This window comes from Eptatretus burgeri, chromosome 18, assembly GCF_056783735.1.
Source record: "Eptatretus burgeri isolate ZD-2024b chromosome 18, Ebu_testis_v1, whole genome shotgun sequence".
Classification (NCBI taxonomy): domain Eukaryota; kingdom Metazoa; phylum Chordata; class Myxini; order Myxiniformes; family Myxinidae; genus Eptatretus; species Eptatretus burgeri.
Genome location: NC_140978.1, coordinates 12,578,663 through 12,604,849, shown reverse-complemented (window position 1 = coordinate 12,604,849; position 26,187 = coordinate 12,578,663). Strand labels below are relative to the sequence as shown.

General features: G+C 43.9%; 1 protein-coding gene across 3 annotated transcripts in view; it reads right to left on the bottom strand.

Moving 5' to 3' along the window:
• LOC147008626 (protein FAM114A2-like) overlaps positions 1-26,187 on the bottom strand; it is a 64,425-nt gene that overhangs the window by 26,968 nt on the left and 11,270 nt on the right. For 2 of the 3 annotated variants that reach the window (XM_085864428.1, XM_085864429.1), the window contains 10 exons: positions 19,124-19,519; positions 16,211-16,301; positions 15,665-15,766; positions 7,890-8,065; positions 6,870-7,004; positions 6,611-6,772; positions 6,399-6,525; positions 2,575-2,660; positions 2,333-2,449; positions 2,037-2,176 (listed from right to left, as the gene is read on the bottom strand). In XM_085864428.1, coding sequence (XP_085720554.1) covers positions 2,037-2,176; positions 2,333-2,449; positions 2,575-2,660; positions 6,399-6,525; positions 6,611-6,772; positions 6,870-7,004; positions 7,890-8,065; positions 15,665-15,766; positions 16,211-16,301; positions 19,124-19,498 — 1,511 coding nt within the window. In that variant the 5' untranslated portion in view covers positions 19,499-19,519. The remainder of the gene's footprint in view (positions 1-2,036; positions 2,177-2,332; positions 2,450-2,574; positions 2,661-6,398; positions 6,526-6,610; positions 6,773-6,869; positions 7,005-7,889; positions 8,066-15,664; positions 15,767-16,210; positions 16,302-19,123; positions 19,520-26,187) is intronic. The other variant, XM_085864430.1, reaches the window with a different exon arrangement.

The following is a 26,187-nucleotide window of genomic DNA, read 5'->3' as shown; positions in this document are numbered from 1 at the left end:
TCATGAACTCCGGGAATTTCATCGCCATTTTCCTCTGCTTGTCCTGCTTCGGGCTCAAACTGCTAAGGCCGTATTCCATTTCCAGCTGCCTGAACTTCACCTCCCGCGATTATGTTATTCCACAATTCTCCATGTGATTCAGACCAAAATCCTTCATTTATCTCACACTCACTGTTGCTACCAGACAAATGAAAGTCCATGTCATCCATTATTCAAAACCACATGTTTGATTTTTTTAAAGCAGAAATGAACGAAGCGTTTGAGTCGACCAATCGAATGTGGAAACACACAGGAAGCCAATAGAATCACGTAGACCACCAACCTGAGTAATTTACGTGCAGCCTTTGTCGTCCTGCAGATGACGTCATGTGAGTTGTGCCCCTTTCAGTAGATTTCAGGAGAATTTTTTAGGGGCGTTCCCTAAGAGGTTTGTTTTTTTTAATTTTACATTTTACAGAACGAGTATTGTGAAAAAACATCGTTAGATCTGAAATCACGATGAAAAACTCCTATAGGACATATATATATATATATATATATATATATATATATATGCAATTTCAGTACTTTTGGGTGTCATGGGACCTTTAAAGTGGTTTACTGACCCCTGCTGCAGACAGGGGGATTATTCGCCACACCACAAAATGTATTTGCCCCAAATCCTCTCCCCAGCTGCTCCAGAAGGGAGCGGGTGTTTCTTTGACACAAAATACAACATATTACTATTACATGCGCAAGGTATACGAAACTACGCTCCATAATCACATTGAAGCAGCTTTGAAACGTCGTACAAATGACTCGTGGCACCGGAAAACAGTGGTGATTTGTTTATTTCAAAGCTGAGGAAGGGTATTCTCCTGCCTTTGCTAATGACTTTCAATTCGCCCAAAAAGCCAGGGAGTTATATTTAAAAAAAAAACAAAAAAAAAAAACAGGCCTTCATTTTGACGATTTACAAACATTGTGTTGTAAAAAACACGAACAATGATTATATAACACACCACTGTATTTGAAAAGGTCACAAATACCACACAGAGCCCTGACAAGCCAGACATAAAACGCGGATCTTACATAAACACTAAACTTACTGCCGCAAGTCTGGTGACAAATGGAGGCTAGGTTGGGTAGGATTCACAAATTAATAAATAAACTGAAGCAGGGCATATAAAATGATGGGGCACAAGAGATGATGGGAGATGTGGACAGCAATGGCAGGACCGTCACTTGACATCCCAGCTAAGTACACAGCGGGCACTGGTAGATTGGTGCAGAGGTGAAGGTAAGGTGGGAGCAGAGCACAGTTCTGGGCAGTTCATGTCACTTTGCTGATCCTTCTACCACTCTGCCTGATGCTTCTGAACCGACTCACTCACACTGACCCATCTTTCCTTTTTGACAAAACTTCTCATCTCTGTCTCTGTCTCTCTCACCTAGTCCTCTTATAAATCCTAATGCTGACAGTTTTGCACCGTTCCTGATGATATTTTGTGGTCCATATGGGACAATCCCCACTATCATCACCAGATTGGGTAGCATAATGGTTGGCGAGTCAGCTGTGAGTCTGGGAGATCAGCGGTTCAAACCCTCCCTGGCAGAGTCATACCAAAGACTTTAAAAATGGCACGTGCTGCTTCCTTGCTTGACGCTGACATATAAAGAAGATAGAGCACGGACAAACATCCATTTTGCTGGCTTGATGAGCCTAATGGCCTCCTTCTGCATTGATGGTCCTTGCTCAGGAACTCGTATTGTTATTATAATCGTCATCATTATCATTACCAAGTGATTATGGTTAGATTTGAAGGACAATCTGAAATGGCAATGAGCTGTGACAGACTCAAACAGAACCATTCCCCTCCCCCATCCTGTGGCCCATTCCAAAAAAAAAAAAAATTATGCAAAACTTTCAAGCACATTCAGGAAGCTCACCATGACATCAAGCTGAAAGTAAGATCCCAGCAAAGGAGGAAGGATATATATATATAGCATGGTGAGTGTGGAGAGAGAAGGACAACACCCGTGACAAAAGTACACACCTGGTGAGACTGGCAGCCCGCTGCATGGCAGACACATCAGGATCTGCTCCGTGCAAGATCAGCTCGCCACACTTGTGCAGCTGCTCGATCGACCGAGCGGTCACTTCAGCCAAGCTTTGGATGCACAAGCTGTGGACATCCTGCCAACCCAGAGACGTGACCAGGGTAATGTGTACAACTATGGCTTCCATAAAGGTCTGTCGAAAACACAACTTGGGTTCACAGGAACTATGAGGGGTAAATATCCAAGGAAACAAATTGCAAAAATGTTCGATGCCAACAATGGATTTTATTACCTGCACACTCTTCTTTTCTGGTTTTACCACCTCTTCCTTCTCCAACCCCTCTGCTGCCTCCTTTGGTGTTGAATCTTCTTGAACCTCCTTCAGCCATGCATCTGCTTTTTGTCTTGCCTACATACATGGAAACAGCTACCTCACCATTTCACATCTACAAAGTAAAGCTATTATTTCTCAAGCAACCAGAATTCAGACAACCGGAAGGGTCATAAGAGCTAAATCAATGTGCATGTAATCACCCGGTTCAGCTTGTCTGGTGTAACACCGATGTGCACTTGAAACAGCAACTCGGTGATAATGTTCATCAAGTCTTGCTCTTTCTCATCTGGAGAAGGAGAATGAGACATCGATGGAGAAGAGCGAAGAAGTTGAGGACGATCAGCCATTACCATGCGCATGCGAAGCGAAAAGCAGGGTTAAGCAATTGGTTCATGTCCACACGTCCGTCTGATAAGTTTATGATCGAGGAACAACTTAATTTAATCGAATGTTATATTTTGAACACGAATCTGAAGACACATTTGCCGTTTTACCGTATATTGGCTCTGAATTCGTCCTGATCGCACGTGCGCAGAGAGGAATGAGATAACATTTTTACTCTATCTGCCTGCCTGGCAGCCGATCAAAATTGAAAATCATTCCAAACAGGAAACGTACTGTTTTTAAGAACGTCATAGGACACAAACTACAAGCATGAAGAACTCGTGTAACATATTAGATAGGGTGATATAATCGCTAGACACCGGGTAAAACAGCAGTAAAACCCAGAATAAATGTATTTATACGCCTTTAAACCTTTATTTAAATTGAATTGTATGCTTGAATACTGAAGAACACAACCTCGCCTTCATAATACTTCCAAGAACCACGTCATATCCCGATATATAGCACAAGAGGGCGTGGCATGTGAGACGATGGGGCTGAAGAAGATTCCAATGGACGCTGCGTTCATTGGGAATCAATAAAGCCTCCATCTCCTCAAATGCAACAACGTCATCTTAGTACAGTGAATAAGGGTGATATAACAACAACAAAAAAATTGTAACCATAGTGAAGATTCAAGGAAGAGCTAGTACTCATACACCAAACAGATCAGGACAAAAGGAACAGGAGAGAGAGAGAGAGAGAGAGAGAGAGAGAGAGAGAGAGAGAGAGAGAGAGAGAGAGAGAGAGAGAGAGAGAGAGAGAGAGAGAGAGAGAGAGAGAGAGAGAGAGAGAGAGAGAGAGAGAGAGAGAGAGAGAGAGAGAGAGAGAGAGAGAGAGAGAGAGAGAGAGAGAGAGAGAGAGAGAGAGAGAGAGAGAGAGAGAGAGAGAGAGAGAGAGAGAGAGAGAGAGGAACAGAGAGAGAGAGAGAGAGAGAGAGAGAGAGAGAGAGAGGAACAGAGAGAGGAACAGAGAGAGAGAGAGGAACAGAGAGAGAGAGAGAGAGAGAGAGAGAGAGAGAGAGGAACAGAGAGAGAGAGGAACAGAGAGAGAGAGAGAGAGAAACAGAGAGAGAGAGAGAGAGAGAGAGAGAGAGAGAGAGAGAGGAACAGAGAGAGAGAGAGAGAGAGAGAGAGAGAGAGAGAGAGAGAGAGAGAGAGAGAGAGAGAGAGAGAGAGAGAGACATCAGAGTTTAAGGCCAAAATAGAGGTATACTTGGACAAACAATGGGTGTGGGGACAAAACAAAGAACTATTAACTCCAATTTAAATTCATGCTACAACAAAATGTGATAAAAGTCAAGGGGTGTGACTATTTCCTGAAGCCACTGCAATACGAAACCCTAACTATATATCAAACACAACCTTCACAAGTGTGACGACTATAATGGAAGAATGCTTGTTACAGCAACAACAACAAAAAATCTTCATATTCATCCCGCAGTTTCAGAATATACAGTCGAGGTTTTCAGCTTGTTTTGCAAAGTATGACCCATAAATTGCATCAGAAAAGTATTTTTGAGTTAAGCAGATTACTTTTTCCCCAAAACATTAAACAAACAAGTACTATGCAAAATTACAAAAGTTTGCTGACTGGTTCTACATGAGATTATTTTGATTATTTGTTTTCAAAACTAAGCCTGCCGCAAACCAGCCGACATGACGAAACAAGATGGAGAAAAATCTTGTACAATCCAATTTTGCCATAGAGTGCCGCACACGACGTGACTGTCGGTGACACTACTGTTGGAAAACAAAATGGTGATGAAGAAGAAATGCAGGGAGAGGATGAGAAGGGTGAAAGCTGTGAGCACTGCTACACCACCGACGGCGTGCCGATATAAAGAGGCAGCTGTGGGTAAAACCCTCAGTGGATAGAAGGCCAGCATGGGGAGCATTCAACAACTTGCTCATGGAACCTGTACAACCAAGAGTAGCTGCTATTTCTCCAAATGCCTTTGACTTGGCATTCTACTATAAATATGATTTATTGCTTTCGTCACAAGGGCAACTGTGATCATTTCATCATTCAAATGTAAACAAGCTTAAGGCCCAGTCACACCTTGACGTTTTAGCCAGCTTATGCCGATTTTTGGAAAATTTGTCTAAAACGCTGGTACATGTCGAATACGTTATGGGTAAGTTTTGATAACATTGAGAGCACGCTGAAAAACACTGCCATAAGTGGTAGTACGCTGGCTTTAAACATTGAACTTTTGGGTTTTCCTCGAATTTTTTCATGCTTGAAATTTTACGACGTATGCCGGCGTACGACTCGCACGTTCCGCTACGCTGGCCATAAGTTGTAGGCACGTTATGCGATCGTTGACACACGTTGAAACACGTTACTTGTAAGTTACTCATAAGTCGAAACACGTCGAGGTAATGTTTAGCGTACCCGAAACTCATTTCTAACCTATGAGTAATGTTTTGTAAGCACGCAACACGAACGTTGTTCACACTTTGCAACACGTTACTTTAAAGTACTACTACTACTACTACTACCACAAACATCAACATCAGTAAATTCTCTCCAACTACTACTACTACTAATAACATCGACATCACTAAATTCTCTCGAACTACTACTGCTACTAATACTACTACTACTACTACTACTACCATTGACAACACTAAATTCTCTCGAACTATTACTACTACTGCCATTGACATCTACTCAACATGGAGTCTGGAACACTAATGGGTTCCTCTTGTGAAGCCCATTTGTATATACCAATTCCCCTAAACGCTGCCAATACGCCATTATACGGTAGCTGTAAGTTAGAAACACGTTCAGTAAGTTCTGTGGTCGTCCGGAAGACGTCAATCAAATTCGTCCACATACGCCAATGTGCGTTTGAGATACGTTATACATAGGTTCAAAGCACGCTACGAATAGGTTCAAAGCACGTTACTCGTAGGTTAAAAATTAAGTTTCGGGTATGCTAAACATTACCTCGACGTGTTTCGACTTATGAGTAACTTGCAAGTAACGTGTGGCCGACGTGTGTAAACGATTGTGGAACGTGCCGAGAACTTATGCCAGCATATGCGGAACTTGTGAGCCATACGTCGAGTACGTCGTAAAATTTTCAGCATGCTTGAAATTTCACGACGTACGAGACGTACCACGTAATATGACAGCGTACTTCATTGTTTTTCATCGTGCTCCCAACGTATACACAACTTACCCATACCGTATTCGACGTGTCTCAGCGTTTTAGACACATTTTTCATAGGTCGGCATACGCTGGCTAAATCGTCAAGGTGTGACTGCGATGTTGACACTTCCAATTTTCAGGCGGTTATGATTTAAATCTGCGTGCGGCAGGTTTTTAATAGAGAACGCCATGAGTTCGTCGGCGATACGTGCAGCGCGCTATGACTAAGTTAAACTATCGTTGGGCATAGGTTGTGAAAGCTGACAACAGGCTAAGCATTCGTTGGTATAAGTTATCTTTAACACAACGAAACGATCTGTGCCCGTTACTAATATGTTATGCTTACAACCAACACGTTATGAATACGACCAAAACTTAAAAAAAAAAAACTTCAAAACTTCAGCGTACGCCAACGTTTTACGTGCATTTTTATACGTTGCCATTCCTGGCTAAAACGTCAAGGTGTGACTGGGCCTTTACCTTTCTCTTCCACCACATCACTCTCGACATCAATCTCCTCGAGTATCATGGCAGACTTTATTTCATCCAGCTCTGCTTTCACTCTCAGCAGGTCCTCACCTGACAGACTCGACAGAACTGCCTGCAACTGCAGGGAACAAGGGTGTCCTGCTTAGCTTATTGTGAATATCTTTGGGTACAGAAAAATGAGAAAACAGTGCAAGAAGACTTGCATTTCCATCACTCTCATGGGAAAGCATCTCCAGAGCCTCCAGGTGAGAAAGGCCTTGAAACTCGTCAAAAAGCAAGCCATAGTGAGCCTTCGGTGCAGCCAATGAATCTTCATCCTGCTGTGCCAAACGTTGCTCTTCCTTCTCTTTGGCTTCCCTTAGGACCTTACCAGAGAAGCAAAACATGCTGAGGAATAAAGATGCAGGTACACAGAAACAGAGAACATGCCAACAAAGGGCAGACACCAATAAGTGCACTGACCTGCGAGAGGGTGTTTGTACGGTGTATTAAGCCCTTGGTGCGCTTGAAACCTGGATCACCTTCTGCAAGGATATCCATGGTCTTCTTTCCAATTAGCTCAAGGGCATCCAGACCACCAGTGATAACGGTCTTGCTCTGTGCAAACATGAAGCAAGTATCATTTTAAAAATAAGTAATTTTTTTTTTTTTTAAATAGCAGCATTATTGACAAGTAGTTCAAACAGAAATTAAATAAATCTGACTGGAAGTGAAAGGCAGGAAGAGATATTCTTCATTCTCCAAACTCTTGCTTTCCTCCTTTAATTAAAAGAAAATTACCAACTACATTCAACTCCCTAAATCCAGCCTTAATGCCCACCTCCACTCTCTCGTTCATCTTTTCTCCCGCGTGTACAACTACCTTCTGGAGACCGTTCCATTGCACTCTTCACTCTCGGGATTCAAGCAAGTGATGCACAACCATCTCATGTCGCCCTCAATCCCTACCTGCAATCTTTTCTACCCCATGAAACCTACCCAATTCAGCCTTCTTGCTTGCAGGTTACTTTGTTTCCTCCCCTCCACTCTCACCTCTTTTGTTCTTAGTTAATCGCCTTGCTTGTTGCACGCAACTGCAGCCCAATTTTGGTCGGGTATGCTCCCATTGCCCAACTCCTTTTGACTTGCATCGTTTTACTCTTAAAAGGTGGCTGTTCATACACACCTGTACGAGTAAGACAATACCATAAATATGCTTTTCGTATATGGTTGTACTATACCAATCAATCATTGTAAGACAATGGCGTACGTAATGCTGGAACAGGAAGAGATTGTTACAATGTGAAATTTTAAAATTTGGAAGTAAAAAGAGGCATTATTTTGGCCAACGACTTGTTTTACAGTTTTTCAAGCATGTTATGTGCAAGATCAGCTGAACATTTTTTTTTTTTTTTAAGTTTAACTTGCCTGAAACACAACGTCAAAATACGACAGTCGTACCAAGAACAGCGATTACCAAATGCTTTGACAAACCATCCTCACCGTGTTCTGCACGATGCTGGTAATGCTTGAGGCCGTCATACCACCCAGCTTTCCAAGCATGCCAAAAGCCCCACCGTGACTGAAAGCTTTTTCATCTCCTTCCACCTCCACCCCTTCTTCTTTAACAACCGGATCTTCTTCAAATCCAGCAGGACCTCCTGCTTCTTCTGTTGGCACTGTGGTTATATGACAGTACATGCATGAACTAAAAGACCATACAAACGGCCTTGCGGATGAACAACCCTTTTACTGGTAGATCCATGGACTCACATATTTCGTTGCCATTTCAGCATATGTTTGTCACCTGTGATGTACATCACAGAAGGTTCTGGGAGGTTTTGGAACCTCACATCAAAAAAAATCAGATCCATGGATGAACATCAAGTAAAGCCTGAGCTATTGAGCATCTAAAACTAATTTGTGGTGCCTTCAGTTGTGAATATTGATAAAATAGATTTGGAAGTTATAACTTGCAGATGATTATGCCTTTGAATAGGTGAATTCTAAAACATAGGTCACAGGCAGTATAATTTTTAATAACCAATTGAGCCCACTTACACACTAATGACAAGATGATGGTGCATAAGAAGAGAACAAGAAAGGCAATCGAGATAAGGGCAGGGGAAAGGTTCAAAAAATGAAACAGATAATTGTGCGGAGTCAAAAACAGAGAATGTTTCTGAATTATTCCAACCCTAACAGCTCAAAAGAAAAGGCTTGCCCTTTGATCCGCTGTACTAGTTCGTGATGCCTTTAGTTTGAAAGGTTGGATAGTGTCTGAAGATGCTGGAATTAGCAACACTGAACCGAACAACACATCCGTGGTCACGTAAACATATTGTTGCGAATTCGCGCCTGCCGGCGTGCGAGCGGCCACGTAACTCGAATCGCGGCACGTCGCCCACCGGACGGACAATTCCGTCGTGACCCTCTCGGACTAACGCTGGGAACTAGTCACGGGTGGGCCTTTCGGCCTCACCACGATCGTGCCAATCGGCCCCCCGCGTGGGATAGGGTTGTTCGCCAAATTCGACCTACCTAAGTACCCACACGGAGGGTAGACCGGGCAATCGCACCTCGCCGCAGGTCGAACCCGGACACGGGCCACTTAAGCGACCCGTTCCGTACTATCGGGATAACCGAGCAGTGTTATCGTCAACCTCGACGGTTCCGATTAATTACACTGAACAACAAAAAATTTTTACTGGAGATGTGTAAAGTGATTTAGACTAATTTGGGTACGCTGATTTCAAAAATCATAACCGTTTTGCTGTATCACGTCAGGATTTTCAGGAACAGAAATATTCCCATTGCCTAGAAGTCAGGATTTCAATGAAATTTACAAAAATTCATTTATTCATTTATTTCATCATGAATGCTTCAAAATTATAGAAATTACAGAAAAACTCCACTAGAATGTAATTAAAAATGCTTTAGGCATTTGGCTTTGCGTTTGTGCTGCTCTGTGCCAGTTTCACGATGCAGGAACCAGCAGAAATCGCCCATCATGTTCGGGTTGTGCCGCCCTTGGTAACGCGTCTCCATGAGTGAAATCTCTTGGTGGAATCGCTCGCCGTGCTCGTCCGAGACTGCTCCCAAGTTGTCAGGGAAGAAGTTCAGGTGCTGGTGTCGGAAATGGATTTTCAGGGACATCCTGGAGCCAAGTTTCCTGAAGGACTCCAGCAGCTGCTGCACTATTTCTTCATAGTTGTCCGCGCGCTCGTTCCCCAAGAAGTTGTCCGTCACAGCTTTGAAGCTCCTCCACGCTGCCAGCTCTTTGGGGTTTAGAGATGTCGGAAAAGTTTCGTCCTTCATAATCTGTTGGATTTGCGGTCCAACAAAGACACCAGCCTTGATCTTGGCCTCCGACAAGGTGTTGCCAAACTTTTCCTTGAGGTATAAAAACCCACGCCCATTCAGATCCATTGCCCGTACAAAACTTTTCATCAAGCCGAGCTTTATGTGGAGTGGTGGAAGGAAAACCTTGGCTGGGTCGACAAGGGCGACATGCTTCACGCTGTGTCGACCAGGTACATGCTCTTTTCACTCTTCCCAATCTTTCTTCGTCCAGTGATTCTTGTCGTCTCTGCTATCCCAGAGACATAGGAAGCACATGTATTTCGTGTAGCCTGACTGCAGCCCTAACAACAGCGCCACCACTTTCAAGTCTCCGCAGATGTGCCAGTTGAAGTCATTGTACTTGATGGAATCAAGCAGCTGCCGCATAGTCTCATAGGTCTCTGTCATGCCGAACGCGTGAGCCAGTGGGACTGATGGTTTCTTGTTGCCATTGTGGAGCAAAACAGCCTTCAAGCTGTTCTTCCCCGAGTCGATGAAGAGGCGCCAGTCTGCAGGATCGTGATCACACCCAAGTTCTTTCAACAGACCGTTGATGTCACTGCAGAATGTCATCGTGTCTTCCATCTCAAAGAACTCAGCCATGTCTCTGTGACGTGCTCTGAACAAGGATATCTTGGTGTTAGGTTCAAGTACATTCCACTGCTGCAGCCTTGATCCAAGCAGCTCTGCCTTCGCCTTTGACAGCGAGAGATCTCTTACAAGATCATTTAAGTCTCCCTGGTTCAGAAGGTGTGATTCTTGAGTGTCGGGTTCAAAAGGTTCATCATCACCATCCTCTTCACCACTGCTTACAGCTATGTTCTGATCAGCTGGAGGTGTTGGAACGGGGTTCTCGTCATCATGAGGCACAGGTTTACGAGCAGAGACGCAGTCAGCGTACTTGATGTGACCTTTATTCTTCTTGTTGAAGCCGGCGATGCTTGTGCAGCAGAAATAACAATCATCATGATGATTCTGCGGCTCATGCCATATCATGGGCACCGCAAATGGCATGCTCGCGCGCTTGCCCACCAACCACTGAGTCAAGGTTGTGTGACAGCTTGTGCAGCAGATGTGTGGTGCCCAGCTCTGTTCTTGGTCCCCCACCTTACACCCGAAGTAGTGAAAGTAGGCGGCCTTCATTTTCACTGCTGTAGATATACTTCGCTGTTGATCTTTTTTGGTATACCGACCACAGACATAACAGAAGTTGTCAGGATGATTGGTACAGGAACGCCTACTCATCTTTATCTGAAAGAAAGAAATACAACACGAGTTAACAACAATTGTACGAAATAGACATGTTAAAGACATATGTAAATTTCATTGAAATCCTGACTTCTAGGCAATGGGAATATTTCTGTTCCTGAAAATCCTGACGTGATACAGCAAAACGGTTATGATTTTTGAAATCAGCGTACCCAAATTAGTCTTAATCACTTTACACATCTCCAGTAAAAAAAATTTTGAAATTCGTTGTTCAGTGTTATCGGGCGTATTTAGCCCACTACCAACCCTTTACGTGAAGTAAGATGGAGATTCAATTAAAGAAAAGACGAAGCGAAACGGGAAAAACAGTTCAACATAAGGCACATTTATTCCGCGGCACACGGATAGCACACATATACAATTACAACAATTATGCACCAAAAGCAATTGCAAAAGAAACACAACAATGCAGAGCTACTACTGACTACGCGAGCACACGGCAACACTTACACAGTTTTACTTTACAGACGGCGCCGACAACACATATACTCAAAAGCAAAAGAAAAAGGGCCACCCTCAAATACAAGGGGACAGACGGGGCTGTGGGCTGAGACCGGGTGGAGCCTACCCGTCTTGTGATGAGCCGCAAATATGGCGGCGGTGCCCCGACTCCACGCTCCTCCGCGGGTTTCGTTGGCACTGCTTGGAATGGGGTGAGAACGGGGCCCCCTTTCCGCACTATCTCAGCGCAGGGGGGGGGGGAAAGGGGGGAATTGTTGATGCTCTGGGGAAAGGATAGCTGGCTTGCTTGGGTCCCGCGACGAGCGACTCCACTGCGACCTCGACCGCGTTCCCGGCTTCCCCTCTCTGCAGCTCCCCAACAGACTCCGAACCCCGACAGACTGACTTTCCTCCAGACCCGTCTTGAATGCTGCTACTACACTCCGCCGCCACCACACCTCTCCAACTCGCCCGAGCCCAAAACTGACTGAATTCGTCCCGCGCTCGGCGCTTTATAGTACGGCAGGAGAACCCATATGCAAATTTCCGGATCAGGATGAGCTCGGGGGCGGAGCCACGCTCGCCCATTGGACGGAGGAAAAGTGGGCGTGAACCTCCCCTGATCCTCGAATTTGCATATATCGATTATACTCCGACGCGCCTGGAGGCGGGGCCAAATCGCCCCGCGCTTAATGATTGGACGGATCGGAAGTGGGCGCGTATCATTCCTGATCCGACTTCTCCTCGGAAAGGCCGCTTTTTGCACCCGCTGCTCGGCTCGCGCCCTGTACGAGTCCAGGACAGCCTGACGCTCGGTGCCCACAAGCGGTGCGGGAATGGCCGCAGAAGGAGAGGCGAAGGTGGTGGAGGGTCTAAAGTGGCGGTCCCTGGCCATGGTGACGCGAGGTTTGCGGGATGGTGCTGTGAAGGTAAAGGTCGTGGCTGTTGGCGTTGTTGTTGTGAAGCGGCGTTGCGGTTGGTGGTTGTTGTGTGATGGCGGTTGAGACGTGGTTGGTTCAAAATAAAGATAGAACAGAAAAACGGCTATCTTAAAGGGTCGCAGCCCGAATGAATCACATTTATTCCCTCTAAACAACGGGTTTGGGGCTAACTACACATGTACTTAGAGATATCTCACCTACGGGACCTGAATGGTGGTTTGCGAATTTCCTCAACCACAACAATATGTTGCAACGTTTGAGTGATATAATGCAATAAATTTGAGATACCACTGAATTCCTCCTTAATATTGTGTGGGTGATGATTGAAGGATGCAAACAGGAAAACTGATACTCGCTGCCTGGCTGGTACTCAAGAACCCACCTAACATTAACTTGTTGGTCCACCTCGGGAGGAATCACGTGAAACAGTCGCAAGTTCCTTGATTACTATATTCCCATTCGAAACAAGGTTGAAAATTCCTTATTTACAAAATATAGCAAGTGAAAATAAATCGCAAATTCAAAACTAGAGTAAAGATGATAGTGCACCATCACATGTCCCCACATTTCCCACCTAAAGCAAAGTTGAAAGATGGCAAAAAGTTTCAGCAGGAATGACCTAATATCAAAGTTTGAGTAAAAAAAATTCACGTTTTGACCCATGACCAAGTTCTCACCTCTTGGGGCATAAACTGGGGGGAGGGGTGGGGGGGTCAAATCCAAAAAATAGTTGCAGATTTCATACATCCCCCAATGTTGATTGCATATACAAAGTTTCATTATAAAAAAAAATCTCTTCAAATGAGCCTGGAATTGCACCACCTTGGGGAGGAGAGCCAAATATGATAAGTACTGCTTCAGCACATTCTTACATGTGGTGATCATAACTACCAAGTTTGGTGAATTTCTGCACAACTGTTCAGGAGATAACACGACAGACAGACGGATGATGAAAAAAATATAATAATAATAATAATAATGATGAAAATATCCCCCCGTTTTTTTTCAAAAAGTGTTGGGATAATAATACTTCACAAAACCGCAACATGGAAACAATCAAATCTGTGAGAATCGCAGATATGTGCCGAGGCTTCGGCAGGAAGATGCGTCGCGATATATAAAGTCTCCATGAGAGAAAAGATAACTGATCTTTTTTCAGGGAAGCGCGTGTCGTTGGGACAGTCAGGAAATGTCCAAAAGGCCGGGTAAGAGACCAGTAAGGAACTGTAGGTTGACTATCCCAACGCTGGATGCTGCATGCTTCGCTGAATGAAGATCCCCTTCCGAGAAATGTCCAAATCTTCCTTTTTCATGAAATTGCCACCAGGTTTACAGAAACGTACTGACAGTTCATTGGTTGTTCCTTACTGCTAAATCACGCCCAGTGATGAGAACAAATCTTCCAACATACCAGCTGAGCTTACGGAACGTCAGCCACAGATGTCGTACGTTGAGCGCGTAGATCTGTTTTGACTCCAAAGTTTGCGAGCTGGTGTTAAAAATATTAATTTAGACCGAGCAGCTTGCTCATGGCAAAAATTGTACATGCAATTAAGAATGATGAAAAATACAAGACATGACAATTACTTTTAAAAGTAATCAGATAATAAATGCAAGGTCGATCAATGAGGATGTTCTATACATTATAGGCTTGTAGCAAGGTATTATGTACACATTTAGGACACGGGGACCAAAAAATGAAAGCCATTTTATGATTAAGTTTTGCATATCATTTGTTAGCCAACATCATGGGGATTCAGGATCTATTTGGGCAGAGCTTAATTCTTCTTCTTTCTATTGCTCTGACAGGTTCAAGGTCAAATAGATCCAAAGAGTATAAATTATCTCTATCAAGGAACCACTCATCATTCTAAAATTGGTCTGATGGCTTAGATATGTATTATACACGAACTGGAAACCACATATATGGAGAATATTTGGTTTACCTGATATTTGACCTTGAGCAACGAGGTCAAGGTCATATGAAATTAAAAAATTGATCAAATTGATCAGTGTTCATTCAGGTCATAAATATATATTCACATAAACTTAACCATAGAAATACATGCTGTGATGAACCAAACTAACATCTTAGGATTAAAAGTGTAGATTTCTTTTAAATGTTACGTACTTCCTAACAGCCTTTGATGTTCTGTATACTGAACATAAACTGGCCTTTGGTATTGATTTTTATATCATAGGGCCATCTTGGTAAACTTATTCTATGGTTAGAAAATCAAGCTTATAGCTACCAGTAATTTTGTAGCAGCTTGGTAAATGCAATTTGTTACGTACTTCCTAACATTTTTGACCCAATCATGGAAGTGAACCAAAAAACTGGTATGTAGTAATGATCCATGTTGAAACTTGCCATTTTAAATCATCACTTTATGCAGAAGTAAATTGCTATTTAAGATCTTCTATCAGATGCATTTAAAATTTCTGGAATAAGATTTTGTAAGCTTTACTATGACTGGGGGAAATTTTGCAAAATCTGAGATTTTACACATTTAAAGGTGCCAAGATATGCAGAAGGTCATAAGAAATGTACTGTTTCGAGGAATTGTTCTATTCTTATGTATAATGATATATATCTAACAAAAAATGCATTTTCAACCATTTTGGACAACATATACAATCATACATGCAACCCATTTCTAAAAAATGAGCTATAAAAATGGAAAAAATAGCCTGTGTTTGGATAAAAAAAAACATGCTTTGTAAGCAACTATATCCATAGGACCCATAGCAAAGTATACATTTTCTGAAAGCACAGACACTTGGGCATTATATAACATTAAGATTGTTTATCTTATTAAAACTGGGTTCAATTTCTAAGCTTTCTCCTCATTTGGGACCAGTGTACACAATACCATGATACAAGCCGATAGATAGTTTGTTATTGATCCTTGGATGATGTGCACAAAAGTCTCATTCTCAAACAGCTTTTTACTGGAAAAGCTGGAAAATTACTAATGGATAAAAACTAAAAACATGCAAGTATAGTACAGTTGGATAACTATGATATCAAACAAATGACAATTCAGATTACTCTAACGTGCATAACGAAAAATCAAAAGGTTTTTCAACACTTCACTCAGTTTATTCCCATCTGCTTGTGGATATCAGTGTGTTTGTCACATTTACTACCAACCAGTACAACAGCCAACCAACATCACATGACATTACAAGCGTCTCCGTAATCCTCAAACAAAAGTGTCGACTTGTCGTTTACCTCGCATAACCACACCCAAACCTTCGATGTAAACGTGAGCTCAGCCTTACCAGTCGCCTGTGTAGTTTCTTCTCCTTCTGCTGAGAGTTCGGTTGGACTCAGAATGCCGAGAGATTCTTCAGCCTTCTCCACAACATGACTAAGAGTATGACCTAGACAAGGGGGAGCTTCACACTAAGTATGTCCTGATAACAAATGCACTGTATCCACTCACATAAATGGTAAAATAAGGCCAATTGTGACACAAATTAAGCTTACATTTGAAAGATCAAAGCAATTTCTCAAACAAGAATAGGCGTTGAGTGCAAATCAAAAAGGGCCGAACTGGAATCCAAAAGGTCATTGGGTTCAAATCGGATTAATGGCAGCAAATTGAACCAGACTCGTTCGTGAAAGAGTCTGGGAGGTTGGTGGTTCAAACTCTGGCAGAATCATACCAGCCATTTAAAATTGTATGTGCCACTTGCTTGGTTGACACAATTTTATCAGGGATAAAGCATGGACAAACAACCATAGCTTGACAACTATTGTGCAGGATTGATGGGTTCTCAGGGAAAAAAAATTGCAACAATTCACACGGATAAAAACATACTTACCGACACTCGAGACGGTGGCAGTTGCAGAAGAGATGAGAGACATCCCCCAGCTTCCCAAAGATGACCCCCAACCTCCTCCACTGGATTCGGCCTGCAACACAAACAAATAGTATATGGTCCTCATTATGGTGAACACTCCCGTTTTCTCTCTATTAACTATACTTCTGCCCGCATCATTACCAGGACAGTTCAGAGTTAGCATATTTGAATTTAAAAGTTGTTAATCTGGATAAACTTGCTGGTGGATGGAGATGTCATCCTGGTGCTACACAGACAGCAAATTGCATCACAGAATAAGCAAGCCATCCTTATGAAATGTTCAATTGGCTGCTCTGGTAGCTCTCGCTTGCTTGTGGAGGTTTAAGATCCCACTGCCCTTTCAACAGTTGTCCAACTATGCCGGGAGACAAGGACGTCTTTCAAATTTCGTCTCGATAGTCTTTGGGAAGGCAATGGAAAACCAGAGTGCATTCATTGGCACATGTCCACTTTGGCACGACCTGATCGCCTGTCAAGGAGAATGGCAAGTCAGACCATATTATCCACATACTCCAAGTATACCTATGGATCTTCGTCCAATCGTGATTCCATGACTATGCATATAAAAAGGCATGATGAATTTGCAAGTTTTTCTTCTCAAGCACGTAAAAAAACATCTACATTCTGCCATCAACCCTTTTCCTTCATCAAATCAAGCAACAATTCTCAAAGAAAGATAGAAATGTGCACTTGCACATATTCCCATCTATTCCTTACAGTATTTGTTAATAATGTGGCAAAAATTTTTTAGGGAAAAACCCATTGTAGTCAAGAAAGAAGTGATGAGGGATCATCTTTTCTGAAACCAAGCTGTTAGCTTGGCAGTAAACTTCTTCGGCGATGGGCACAGATGACATCGGTGCACATGTCCTCATATGCTGCTCTTGCTTCTCAACTGTCTGCCCTATACAGTCTGTCCTCCTTGTTTTTTTTTGGATACCCCAGAAAGAGAGTTTAGTGAGCAGGGCAGGGTGCCAAGACCGTGTCAAAAGCATGCGATATGTCTAGGGATATGGCTCTGATTTCATGTCCGGAATTGAGGACCTCCATCCATTGTTGGGAGAGCAGAAGCAGCATCTCCAGGGTAGAGTGACCTGGTCTGAAACCAAATTGATGATCAGAAATCAAGCCATTGGAGACAAGGAAGGATTTAGTGTCTGAAACGATGATGGATTCCATAACCTTGCTGATGATTGGGAGAAGGCTGATTGGCCTGTAGTTGCAGGGATCTGTTTTTGCACAGCAGTAATGTTTGCTGATTTCCAAGCAGATAACCTTGAGCAAATGAGAGGGTGAATAGAACAGAGAGAGGGTGAGCAAGAGCAGCAGAACAGGTTTTTTGGGCACGTGGGCTGATGCCATCTGATAAATGAAACATCTTTCCATCCTGGAAAAATCACAATCACATTCTCACTCGGTTGCTTCATAAGGATCATCAAATGAAACCACATGTATATTTCCATAGTAAGCCACAGGAAAAGGCTCAGTCTCGTGAACCTTTACACCTCACAATTAGCCATGACCTCTCCTGGACCGACCATGCAGAAAAGCTGGCTTCCAAAGCTAGCCACCTTTTTCCATAGCTCAATTGAGTACTGGTCTCACCTTAGGGTTGGTGCCCCAGCATCGCATCTGTTTCTACTGGAAACTGTCGAATCGAAGTTCTCAACATTATTGGCATCTCCGGCGACAATACCAAGCCACAAGTTCTCAGATACTAGACGGGTCATTTGCCTGTGTTTTTTTTTTTTTAAACCGCCTCTCCTATGGTCCAGCTGCCTCTGCTCTCAGCCCTCCTCAGCTCCTCCAGGATGCTGGAAAGGGGTCTTTCCCTCTCCTGGATAAACTACCAAAATCTAGGCTTACTGCACACTATCTTCTGTTGAGATCTGTTGATCAAGCCACCTTCCTGAGATTGTTCAGTTCCACTCTTCCTAGAATAGCTTCAAGCAGACTGTGCACTAGCATTTGCCACCTGCATCCCACCACCCCCACCTCCATTCCTACCTGTAATAATTTCTACCCCCAATAACCCTACCTAACCAATTCAAATTCTCTAACTTGTACATCGTCGTGTTTCCACCACCCCCACCCCACATCTTTCTTTTCCTGTTCCTTCATTCCCTTGCTTTAGTGGCTCCAATTGTAGACCCGTTGACTCACTATTACTTTGTTGCCTTTTTACCTCTGCTACCGAAGGTGAAGGAGGTTACGTTTTCACCTCTCTGTCTGTTAGTCTGTTTGCGTGCAGGATATCTCAAAAAGTTGTGGACGGATCCGAATGAAATTTGGTGGGCAGGTTGGTTTGACAAGGATGAACTGATTAGATTTTGGTGATGATCCAGACTCTAGAATTTCAAAAAGTGATTCTCCACCATTGAGAGACAGGGCCAAAATGATATATAGGACGATATCTCAGAGTTGCGGACGGATTCGGACGAAACTTGGTGGACATGTTGGGTGTGTGACAAGGAAGAACCGATTAGTATTTGGTGAAGATCCAAATCCTGATCTGGATACGAGAATTCTTTAATGTTTAAAGTGATTCTTCACCATCGAGAGATCGGGCCAAAAACGATATATAGCATATTTCAAAAACTTATTGGGCTCGATATGTTCTTGTGGATCAGGCATTACGTGTCGGAGGTATGCGCTCTCCCAAGTGACCTTCTAGTTAACCCTGAACCGCCTAATTCTTCAATGAGCCTCAACCCTGTTTAGAATAAACAAACACCAGCATCCTTTCATTTCATCACAAGGTCATGTCGTTCTTCTACAAAAAATATTTTCCCCAAATTTGCCCTACCTTCACCAAATGTAAACCTTTCCCCCAACAAATAGTTAAAATCATCAATAAAAACTGTGGTCACTCACTTTTGATTGAACACCGTCTTCTACCAAAGGCTCTTTCATCCGATCCCCAATTTCAACCTGTGGAATAATGTGCTCTGGTCGTTTCCGCGTTGGGATCTCCACAGAATCTTCCTCTTCCTCTTCCTCAAAAGGCTGTACTTCTTCCCCGCTCTCCTCCATCATGGCAGCATTCTCAATCTTGCTTTCAGCATCTCCTTCAAGCGTATTTGCCGGATGTACCATTTTCTCACCTTCTCCAACACCAACATTTTTGTTCATTGGATCCTCATCGAGTCTTCCTTCTTCTCTTCCAGTTTCATCGGACCAAGTTATTGCAGCATCCTCATTTTCTTCCATCTCTGCTTTCTGCCTCCCCTCCTGGCTGGGCTGTGCCATCGACTCACCGCTTGCCCCTCACTGTGAAGAGAACACAAGAGATTTTACAGCAAACAGGATATGCTGGACGCACGTGGATCGTTCTTTTTTCATTTACATGTCCGTTCCTCGCCAATCTAATAATTTATTAAACAGTACGGGCTATTCCTGAAGCGTATGAACATTCAAAGGATGTTATAAAATTATTCCAATTCTACGGCACCCTATATATACTTTTAACTTCATCTTAACCAGACTTGGTTATGTAATGGTGAGAACATCCACTCAGTCTGGGAGGTTGGCAGTTCGAACCCCGGCCGAGTGATACCAAAAACTTTATAAAATGGTACCTGTTGCTTCCTTGCTTGGTGCTCGGCATTTACAAGCATGGAGCAGACAGACAGACAACTACAGCTTGGTAATAATAGTGCAGGCTGTGATGAGCCAAATGGCCTCCTGCATCGAAGTTCCTTGAAACAGAACCTATATTATAATGATTATTACTATAACTATTATTATTATTATTAGCTGCAAACTTCAAAGTTTACTGAGAGTAAAGCAATTTATTAACTAAATGAAGACCTCCCAAAGAGGTCACATGTCGGTTGAGTGTACGAATTTACTAAAGTGCACACAATATGCGGGAACTCAGTCATTTCATGGCAAGAGCGTCATCAGGCACGAATTGAAAGTGGAAAAGCAACTTTAAGAATGATGCACGACGAGACGACGGCGAGAGGAGCGATCATACACATTGCAGAGAGCAGAACTCTTCAACACAGCGAACTCTTACCACCAAAAGTGGAATGAGGAAAAACAAGGCAAGGTCGAGAAAATGGATCACAGAGCAACTCGAGATAAAAAGGAAGAAACTTGTGCAACATGATTGATAAAACATTTTAAAGGATGAAAAAAAAAAAAACAACAAACAACTTTTGGAACGCGAGATGTCTACATACTTATTTACCTCGATGCCGAGAGAATAATCTTTACCCGTACTTTGTGACAAGCATGTGTTTGACATAGTCATAAAGTAAAATTGTAAAAGTACAATATTAAGCACAAACACTCAGCAACTGGAACAGCACTTGTTGGAGCGTATACCTCCACCAGGCTGAACAGTTTACGTTTTGTATTCCACCGATAGGCTGGATATGGATCCGTACCTGAACCAAAATCGAATCGGCTTGATCTTGTCACCTACCCAACCCATCCACCAAGTTTTGTCAAAACTCGTCCACAACTTTTTTGAGATATCGTGCTCTCTATCAGTTTTGGCCCCATCTCTCAATGGTGGTCACTTTGAAAATGCCAGTATCTGGTCACATGATTGGTACAACTTCTGCAAGTTAATTAATATCCATACCCTGGCCTGATTTAATCCAAACTTGGTGGCATTCTAACTGGTGGGTCTGGAGAAGATGTTTTAAGAAATTTACTAAGTCGGCCATTTTGACCTTAAAGTCACGCCACCGGAACAAGCTTTGCAATCCACGTTACCAGTCAGGAGCGGAACGTTACTGTCAAATCTCAGCCGGATCGGCCCAGCAGTTTAGCCGGAGAAGTATAAATCGGAGACGGGTGGACAGACGGACAGAGCACGATGATCACACCTTATGTAGAATTTAAATTCCAGATAAGTTAATAATAATCTTATAAAATAATGGAGCAAATGCATATGGTTAGGTCTGTATGTATATTTGTGACCAAAATGTGTTGTTCTTTTTCAAATTTAACAAATTCCACAATGTTGTACATATATATATATATATATATATATATATATATATATATATATATATATATATATATATATATATATATATTACAAAAGAAACACATTTGTGACTTACCTGCATTCATCAATGCTAATTTTTTTTGTTACTTTGACTTGATTAATCAAGATCAAGAGATGGGCAAAAGAAAATATACGATGTAAAAACCCAGCCGGAGCAGCAAGGAAAGCGGTGTATTGGGGACATGTCTGCTCTGTACGGTTGGCAGATCGACATTCCCGTCCAGTTTTTGATACTGTGTTTTCCTTGCCGCCTTGTTCTAACTGATCATTTAAAATAAATATAAATTTGTTCTCAGTTTTTTTTTTATTATTCCCACGCTTTCGAAGAAAAGCGGGAATATTGTGATTGTCTCCGCCGTCCGTCCAACCCTGTAACTCCTCCTACACCGTTCAAAATAGGAACTTGAAACTTTGGGACATAGTAGATGTATGTATGGGGAAGTGCACAACACTTTCGGATTTTTGATATGACCCCTAGGGGCCAGGCCAGAGGTTCATTATTGGGTTCTGACTGCTGATTTACAGTATATATATATATATATATATATATATATATATATATATATATATATATATATATATATATATATATATATATATATATATATATATACATACACATCTTCTTCTTCTTCTTCTTTCGGGTGCTCCCGTTAGGGGTCGCCACAGCAGATCATCCGTATGATCCGCATAGTGATTTGGCACATGTTTTACGCCGGATGCCCTTCCTGACGCAACCCTGGTCGCCTCTTACGACACAGGGATATGGTACACCTATTTTAACCGGGGTATACACCGGCCCAGTATGCTGGTACTCATTTCACAGACCTCGGAAGGATGACAGGCTGAGTCAACCCCCTGGTGTATTAATTTAGTGGCCCAACAGGGCTTGAACTCAGGACCTTTTGAATCCCAAGCCGCTGCCCTAAGCACTGCGCCAACACCAGGCTCTACATATATACATATATATTGAAATGCAAAAGAAACGTACCACCTTTTAAACCTTCAAATATCAACAATAACACTGCATGTAGTAAATGTGTGAACTTATTTGTGGACAATAGTGTCCTCACTGTCAGACAAAACGGTCACGGATGGTCACTTGAACCTTCAATGGTCACTTCATAGCACAGCTGTTGAACAGCCGTTTTGACTGTCAGTGATTAGCCAAGGGGTACGGGATGATTTTAATGAGCTGCACGTGATGTCTTGTTATTGGTTTTAAAAAGGCCAGCGCAAAATGGGAATTTCAACCAACATGCCACGATTGTCAAGGGATCAACGGCAGTGTGCCTTGGGCATACTGCAAGGCGGATTGAGCTACCGTGAGGTGGCACGTTGCCTTGGCTGTTCACACCAGACGATATCGGCCCTGGTGGACAGAGCCTCCACAACTCTGCTGATGACAGACCTCGATCAGGGAGGCCAAGAGTCACCACTGCAAGGCAGGATAGGCAGATGGTCCTAAGTCAGATGGCTTCAGACATTGAGGACTGAGTGGGACAGAATCCAGCAGCAATCCATCCAAAGACTGGTAGGCAGTATGCGCCGACGATGCACTGCCTGTATCCAAAACAATGGTGGCCACACATGCTATTGAAAGGGGACTGACATTGCACCCTGTGCTGTAGAACAAACTTATGAGATGGTGTATCTTGGTCAAAAAGTTGACATGTCATCAATAAAATGCCAATGTTTCAATTAGCAATTGTTGGTTTGTTTTATTTTGAACTGTTACAATTTTATTACATTTCAAAAAAGTGGTAAGTTTCTTTTGCGTTTCAGTATATATACATACATATACAGATACAGAGCATAAAATATATTTGGTCGACCTCCACCCCCCACCATTCCCCCACAACCACCGATCCACCATCACCCCGACCATTCTCACACTTCCCTCACTCTTGGAAAAAGCAGGTATGGTAAAAGATGGCTCTGCAGCGCGGGGTGAGGTACGTGGAGCACAGCGATCCACATAATGAAAATCATTTTAACATAATTACTAATTTGTCTCCTCCATCTTCTCAAAATAAAGCTGTTGCACTAATAAAACACATCAATGGTTCCAAGACAGCACAATGAATGACATGTTGGGTTCAAATGAACCTCCGATGTTAATAATTCAAACAATGATGACGATCCCAGTAAAAATATCAAACCCCAAATGGTGATCAATACATGAACCGTCTCATTTTAACATGAAGTTAGATATTTACACTTCGGGATTATCAATGTCATTAACAGGCACAGCCAAACAAATGACGAAGTCGAGCAAACTCACCTCGTTTACACAACCGGGAGAGACTCAAACCACGTTTACACAACCGGGACAGACTCAAACCACGTTTACACAACCGGGACAGATGCACCTCGTTTACACAACCGGGACAGACGCACCTCGTTTACACAACCGGGAGAGACTCGCACCTCGTTTACACAACCGGGAGGGACTCGCACCTCGTTTACACAACCGGGAGGGACTCGCACCTCGTTTACACAACCGGGAGGGACTCGCACCTCGTTTACACAACAGGGAGGGACTCGCACCACGTTTACACAACCGGGAGAGGCTCGCACTTCGTTTACACAACCGGGAGAGGCTCGCACCTCGTTTACACAACCGGGAGAGGCTCGCACCTCGTTTACACAACCGGGAGAGGCTCGCACCTCGTTTACACAACCGGGAGAGGCTCGCACCTCGTTTACACAACCGGGAGAGGCTCGCACCTCGTTTACACAACCGGGAGAGGATCACACCTCGTTTACACAACCAGGAGAGGCTCACCTCGTTTACACAACCGGGAGAGGCTCACACCTCGTTTACACAACCGGGAGAGGATCACACCTCGTTTACACAACCGGGACAGACTCACACCACATTTACACAACTGGGAGAGACACACACCTCGTTTACACAACCGGGACATACTCACACCACGTTTACACAACTGGTACAGTCTCACACCACATTTACACAACTGGGAGAGACACACACACACACACACACACACACACACACACACACACACACACACACACACACACACACACACACACACACACCACGTTTACACAACCGGGGCAGACTCACCACATTTACACAACTGGGAGAGGCTCACACCTCATTTACACAACCGGGAGAGACTCACACGTCGTTTACACAACCGGGAGAGACTCACACCTCGTTTACACAACCGGGAGACTCACACCTCGTTTACACAACCGGGAGACTCACACCTCGTTTACACAACCGGGAGAGACTCACACCTCGTTTACACAACCGGGAGAGGCTCACACCTCGTTTACACAACCGGGAGAGGCTCACACCTCGTTTACACAACCGGGACAGACTCACACCACGTTTACACAACTGGGAGAGACACACACACACACACACACACACACACACACACACACACACACACACACACCACGTTTACACAACCGGGCCAGACTCACCACATTTACACAACTGGGAGAGGCTCACACCTCGTTTACACAACCGGGAGAGGCTCACACCTCGTTTACACAACTGGTACAGACTCACACCACATTTACACAACCGGGAGAGACACACACCTCGTTTACACAACCGGGACAGACTCACACCACGTTTACACAACTGGTACAGACTCACACCACATTTACACAACTGGGAGAGACACACACACACCACGTTTACACAACCGGGCCAGACTCACCACATTTACACAACTGGGAGAGGCTCACACCTCGTTTACACAACCGGGAGAGGCTCACACCTCGTTTACACAACCGGGAGAGGCTCACACCTCGTTTGCACAACCGGGAGAGGCTCACACCTCGTTTGCACAACAGGGAGAGGCTCACACCTCGTTTACACAACTGGTACAGACTCACACCACATTTACACAACCGGGAGAGGATCACACCTCGTTTACACAACCGGGACAGACTCACACCACATTGACACAACTGGGAGACACACACCTCGTTTACACAACCGGGACAGACACACACCACGTTTACACAACCGGGCCAGACTCACCACATTTACACAACTGGGAGAGACACCACATTTACACAACCGGGAGAGACTCACACCACATTTACACAACCGGGAGAGACTCACACCTCGTTTACACAACCGCGAGAGACTCACACCTCGTTTACACAACCGCGAGAGACTCACACCTCGTTTACACAACCGCGAGAGACTCACACCTCGTTTACACAACCGCGAGAGACTCACACCTCGTTTACACAACCGCGAGAGACTCACACCACGTTTACACAACCGGGAGAGACTCACACCACGTTTACACAACCGGGAGAGACTCACACCACGTTTACACAACCGGGAGAGACACACACCTCGTTTACACAACCGGGACAGACACACACCTCGTTTACACAACCGGGACAGACACACACCTCGTTTACACAACCGGGACAGACACACACCTCGTTTACACAACCGGGACAGACACACACCACGTTTACACAACCGGGCCAGACTCACCTCGTTTACACAACCGGGAGAGGCTCACACCTCGTTTACACAACCGGGAGAGGCTCACACCTCGTTTACACAACCGGGAGAGGCTCACACCTCGTTTACACAACCGGGAGAGGCTCACACCTCGTTTACACAACCGGGAGAGGCTCACACCTCGTTTACACAACCGGGAGAGGCTCACACCTCGTTTACACAACCGGGAGAGGCTCACACCTCGTTTACACAACCGGGAGAGGCTCACACCTCGTTTACACAACCGGGAGAGGCTCACACCTCGTTTACACAACCGGGAGAGGCTCACACCTCGTTTGCACAACCGGGAGAGGCTCACACCTCGTTTGCACAACCGGGAGAGGCTCACACCACATTTACACAACCGGGAGAGGATCACACCTCGTTTACACAACCGGG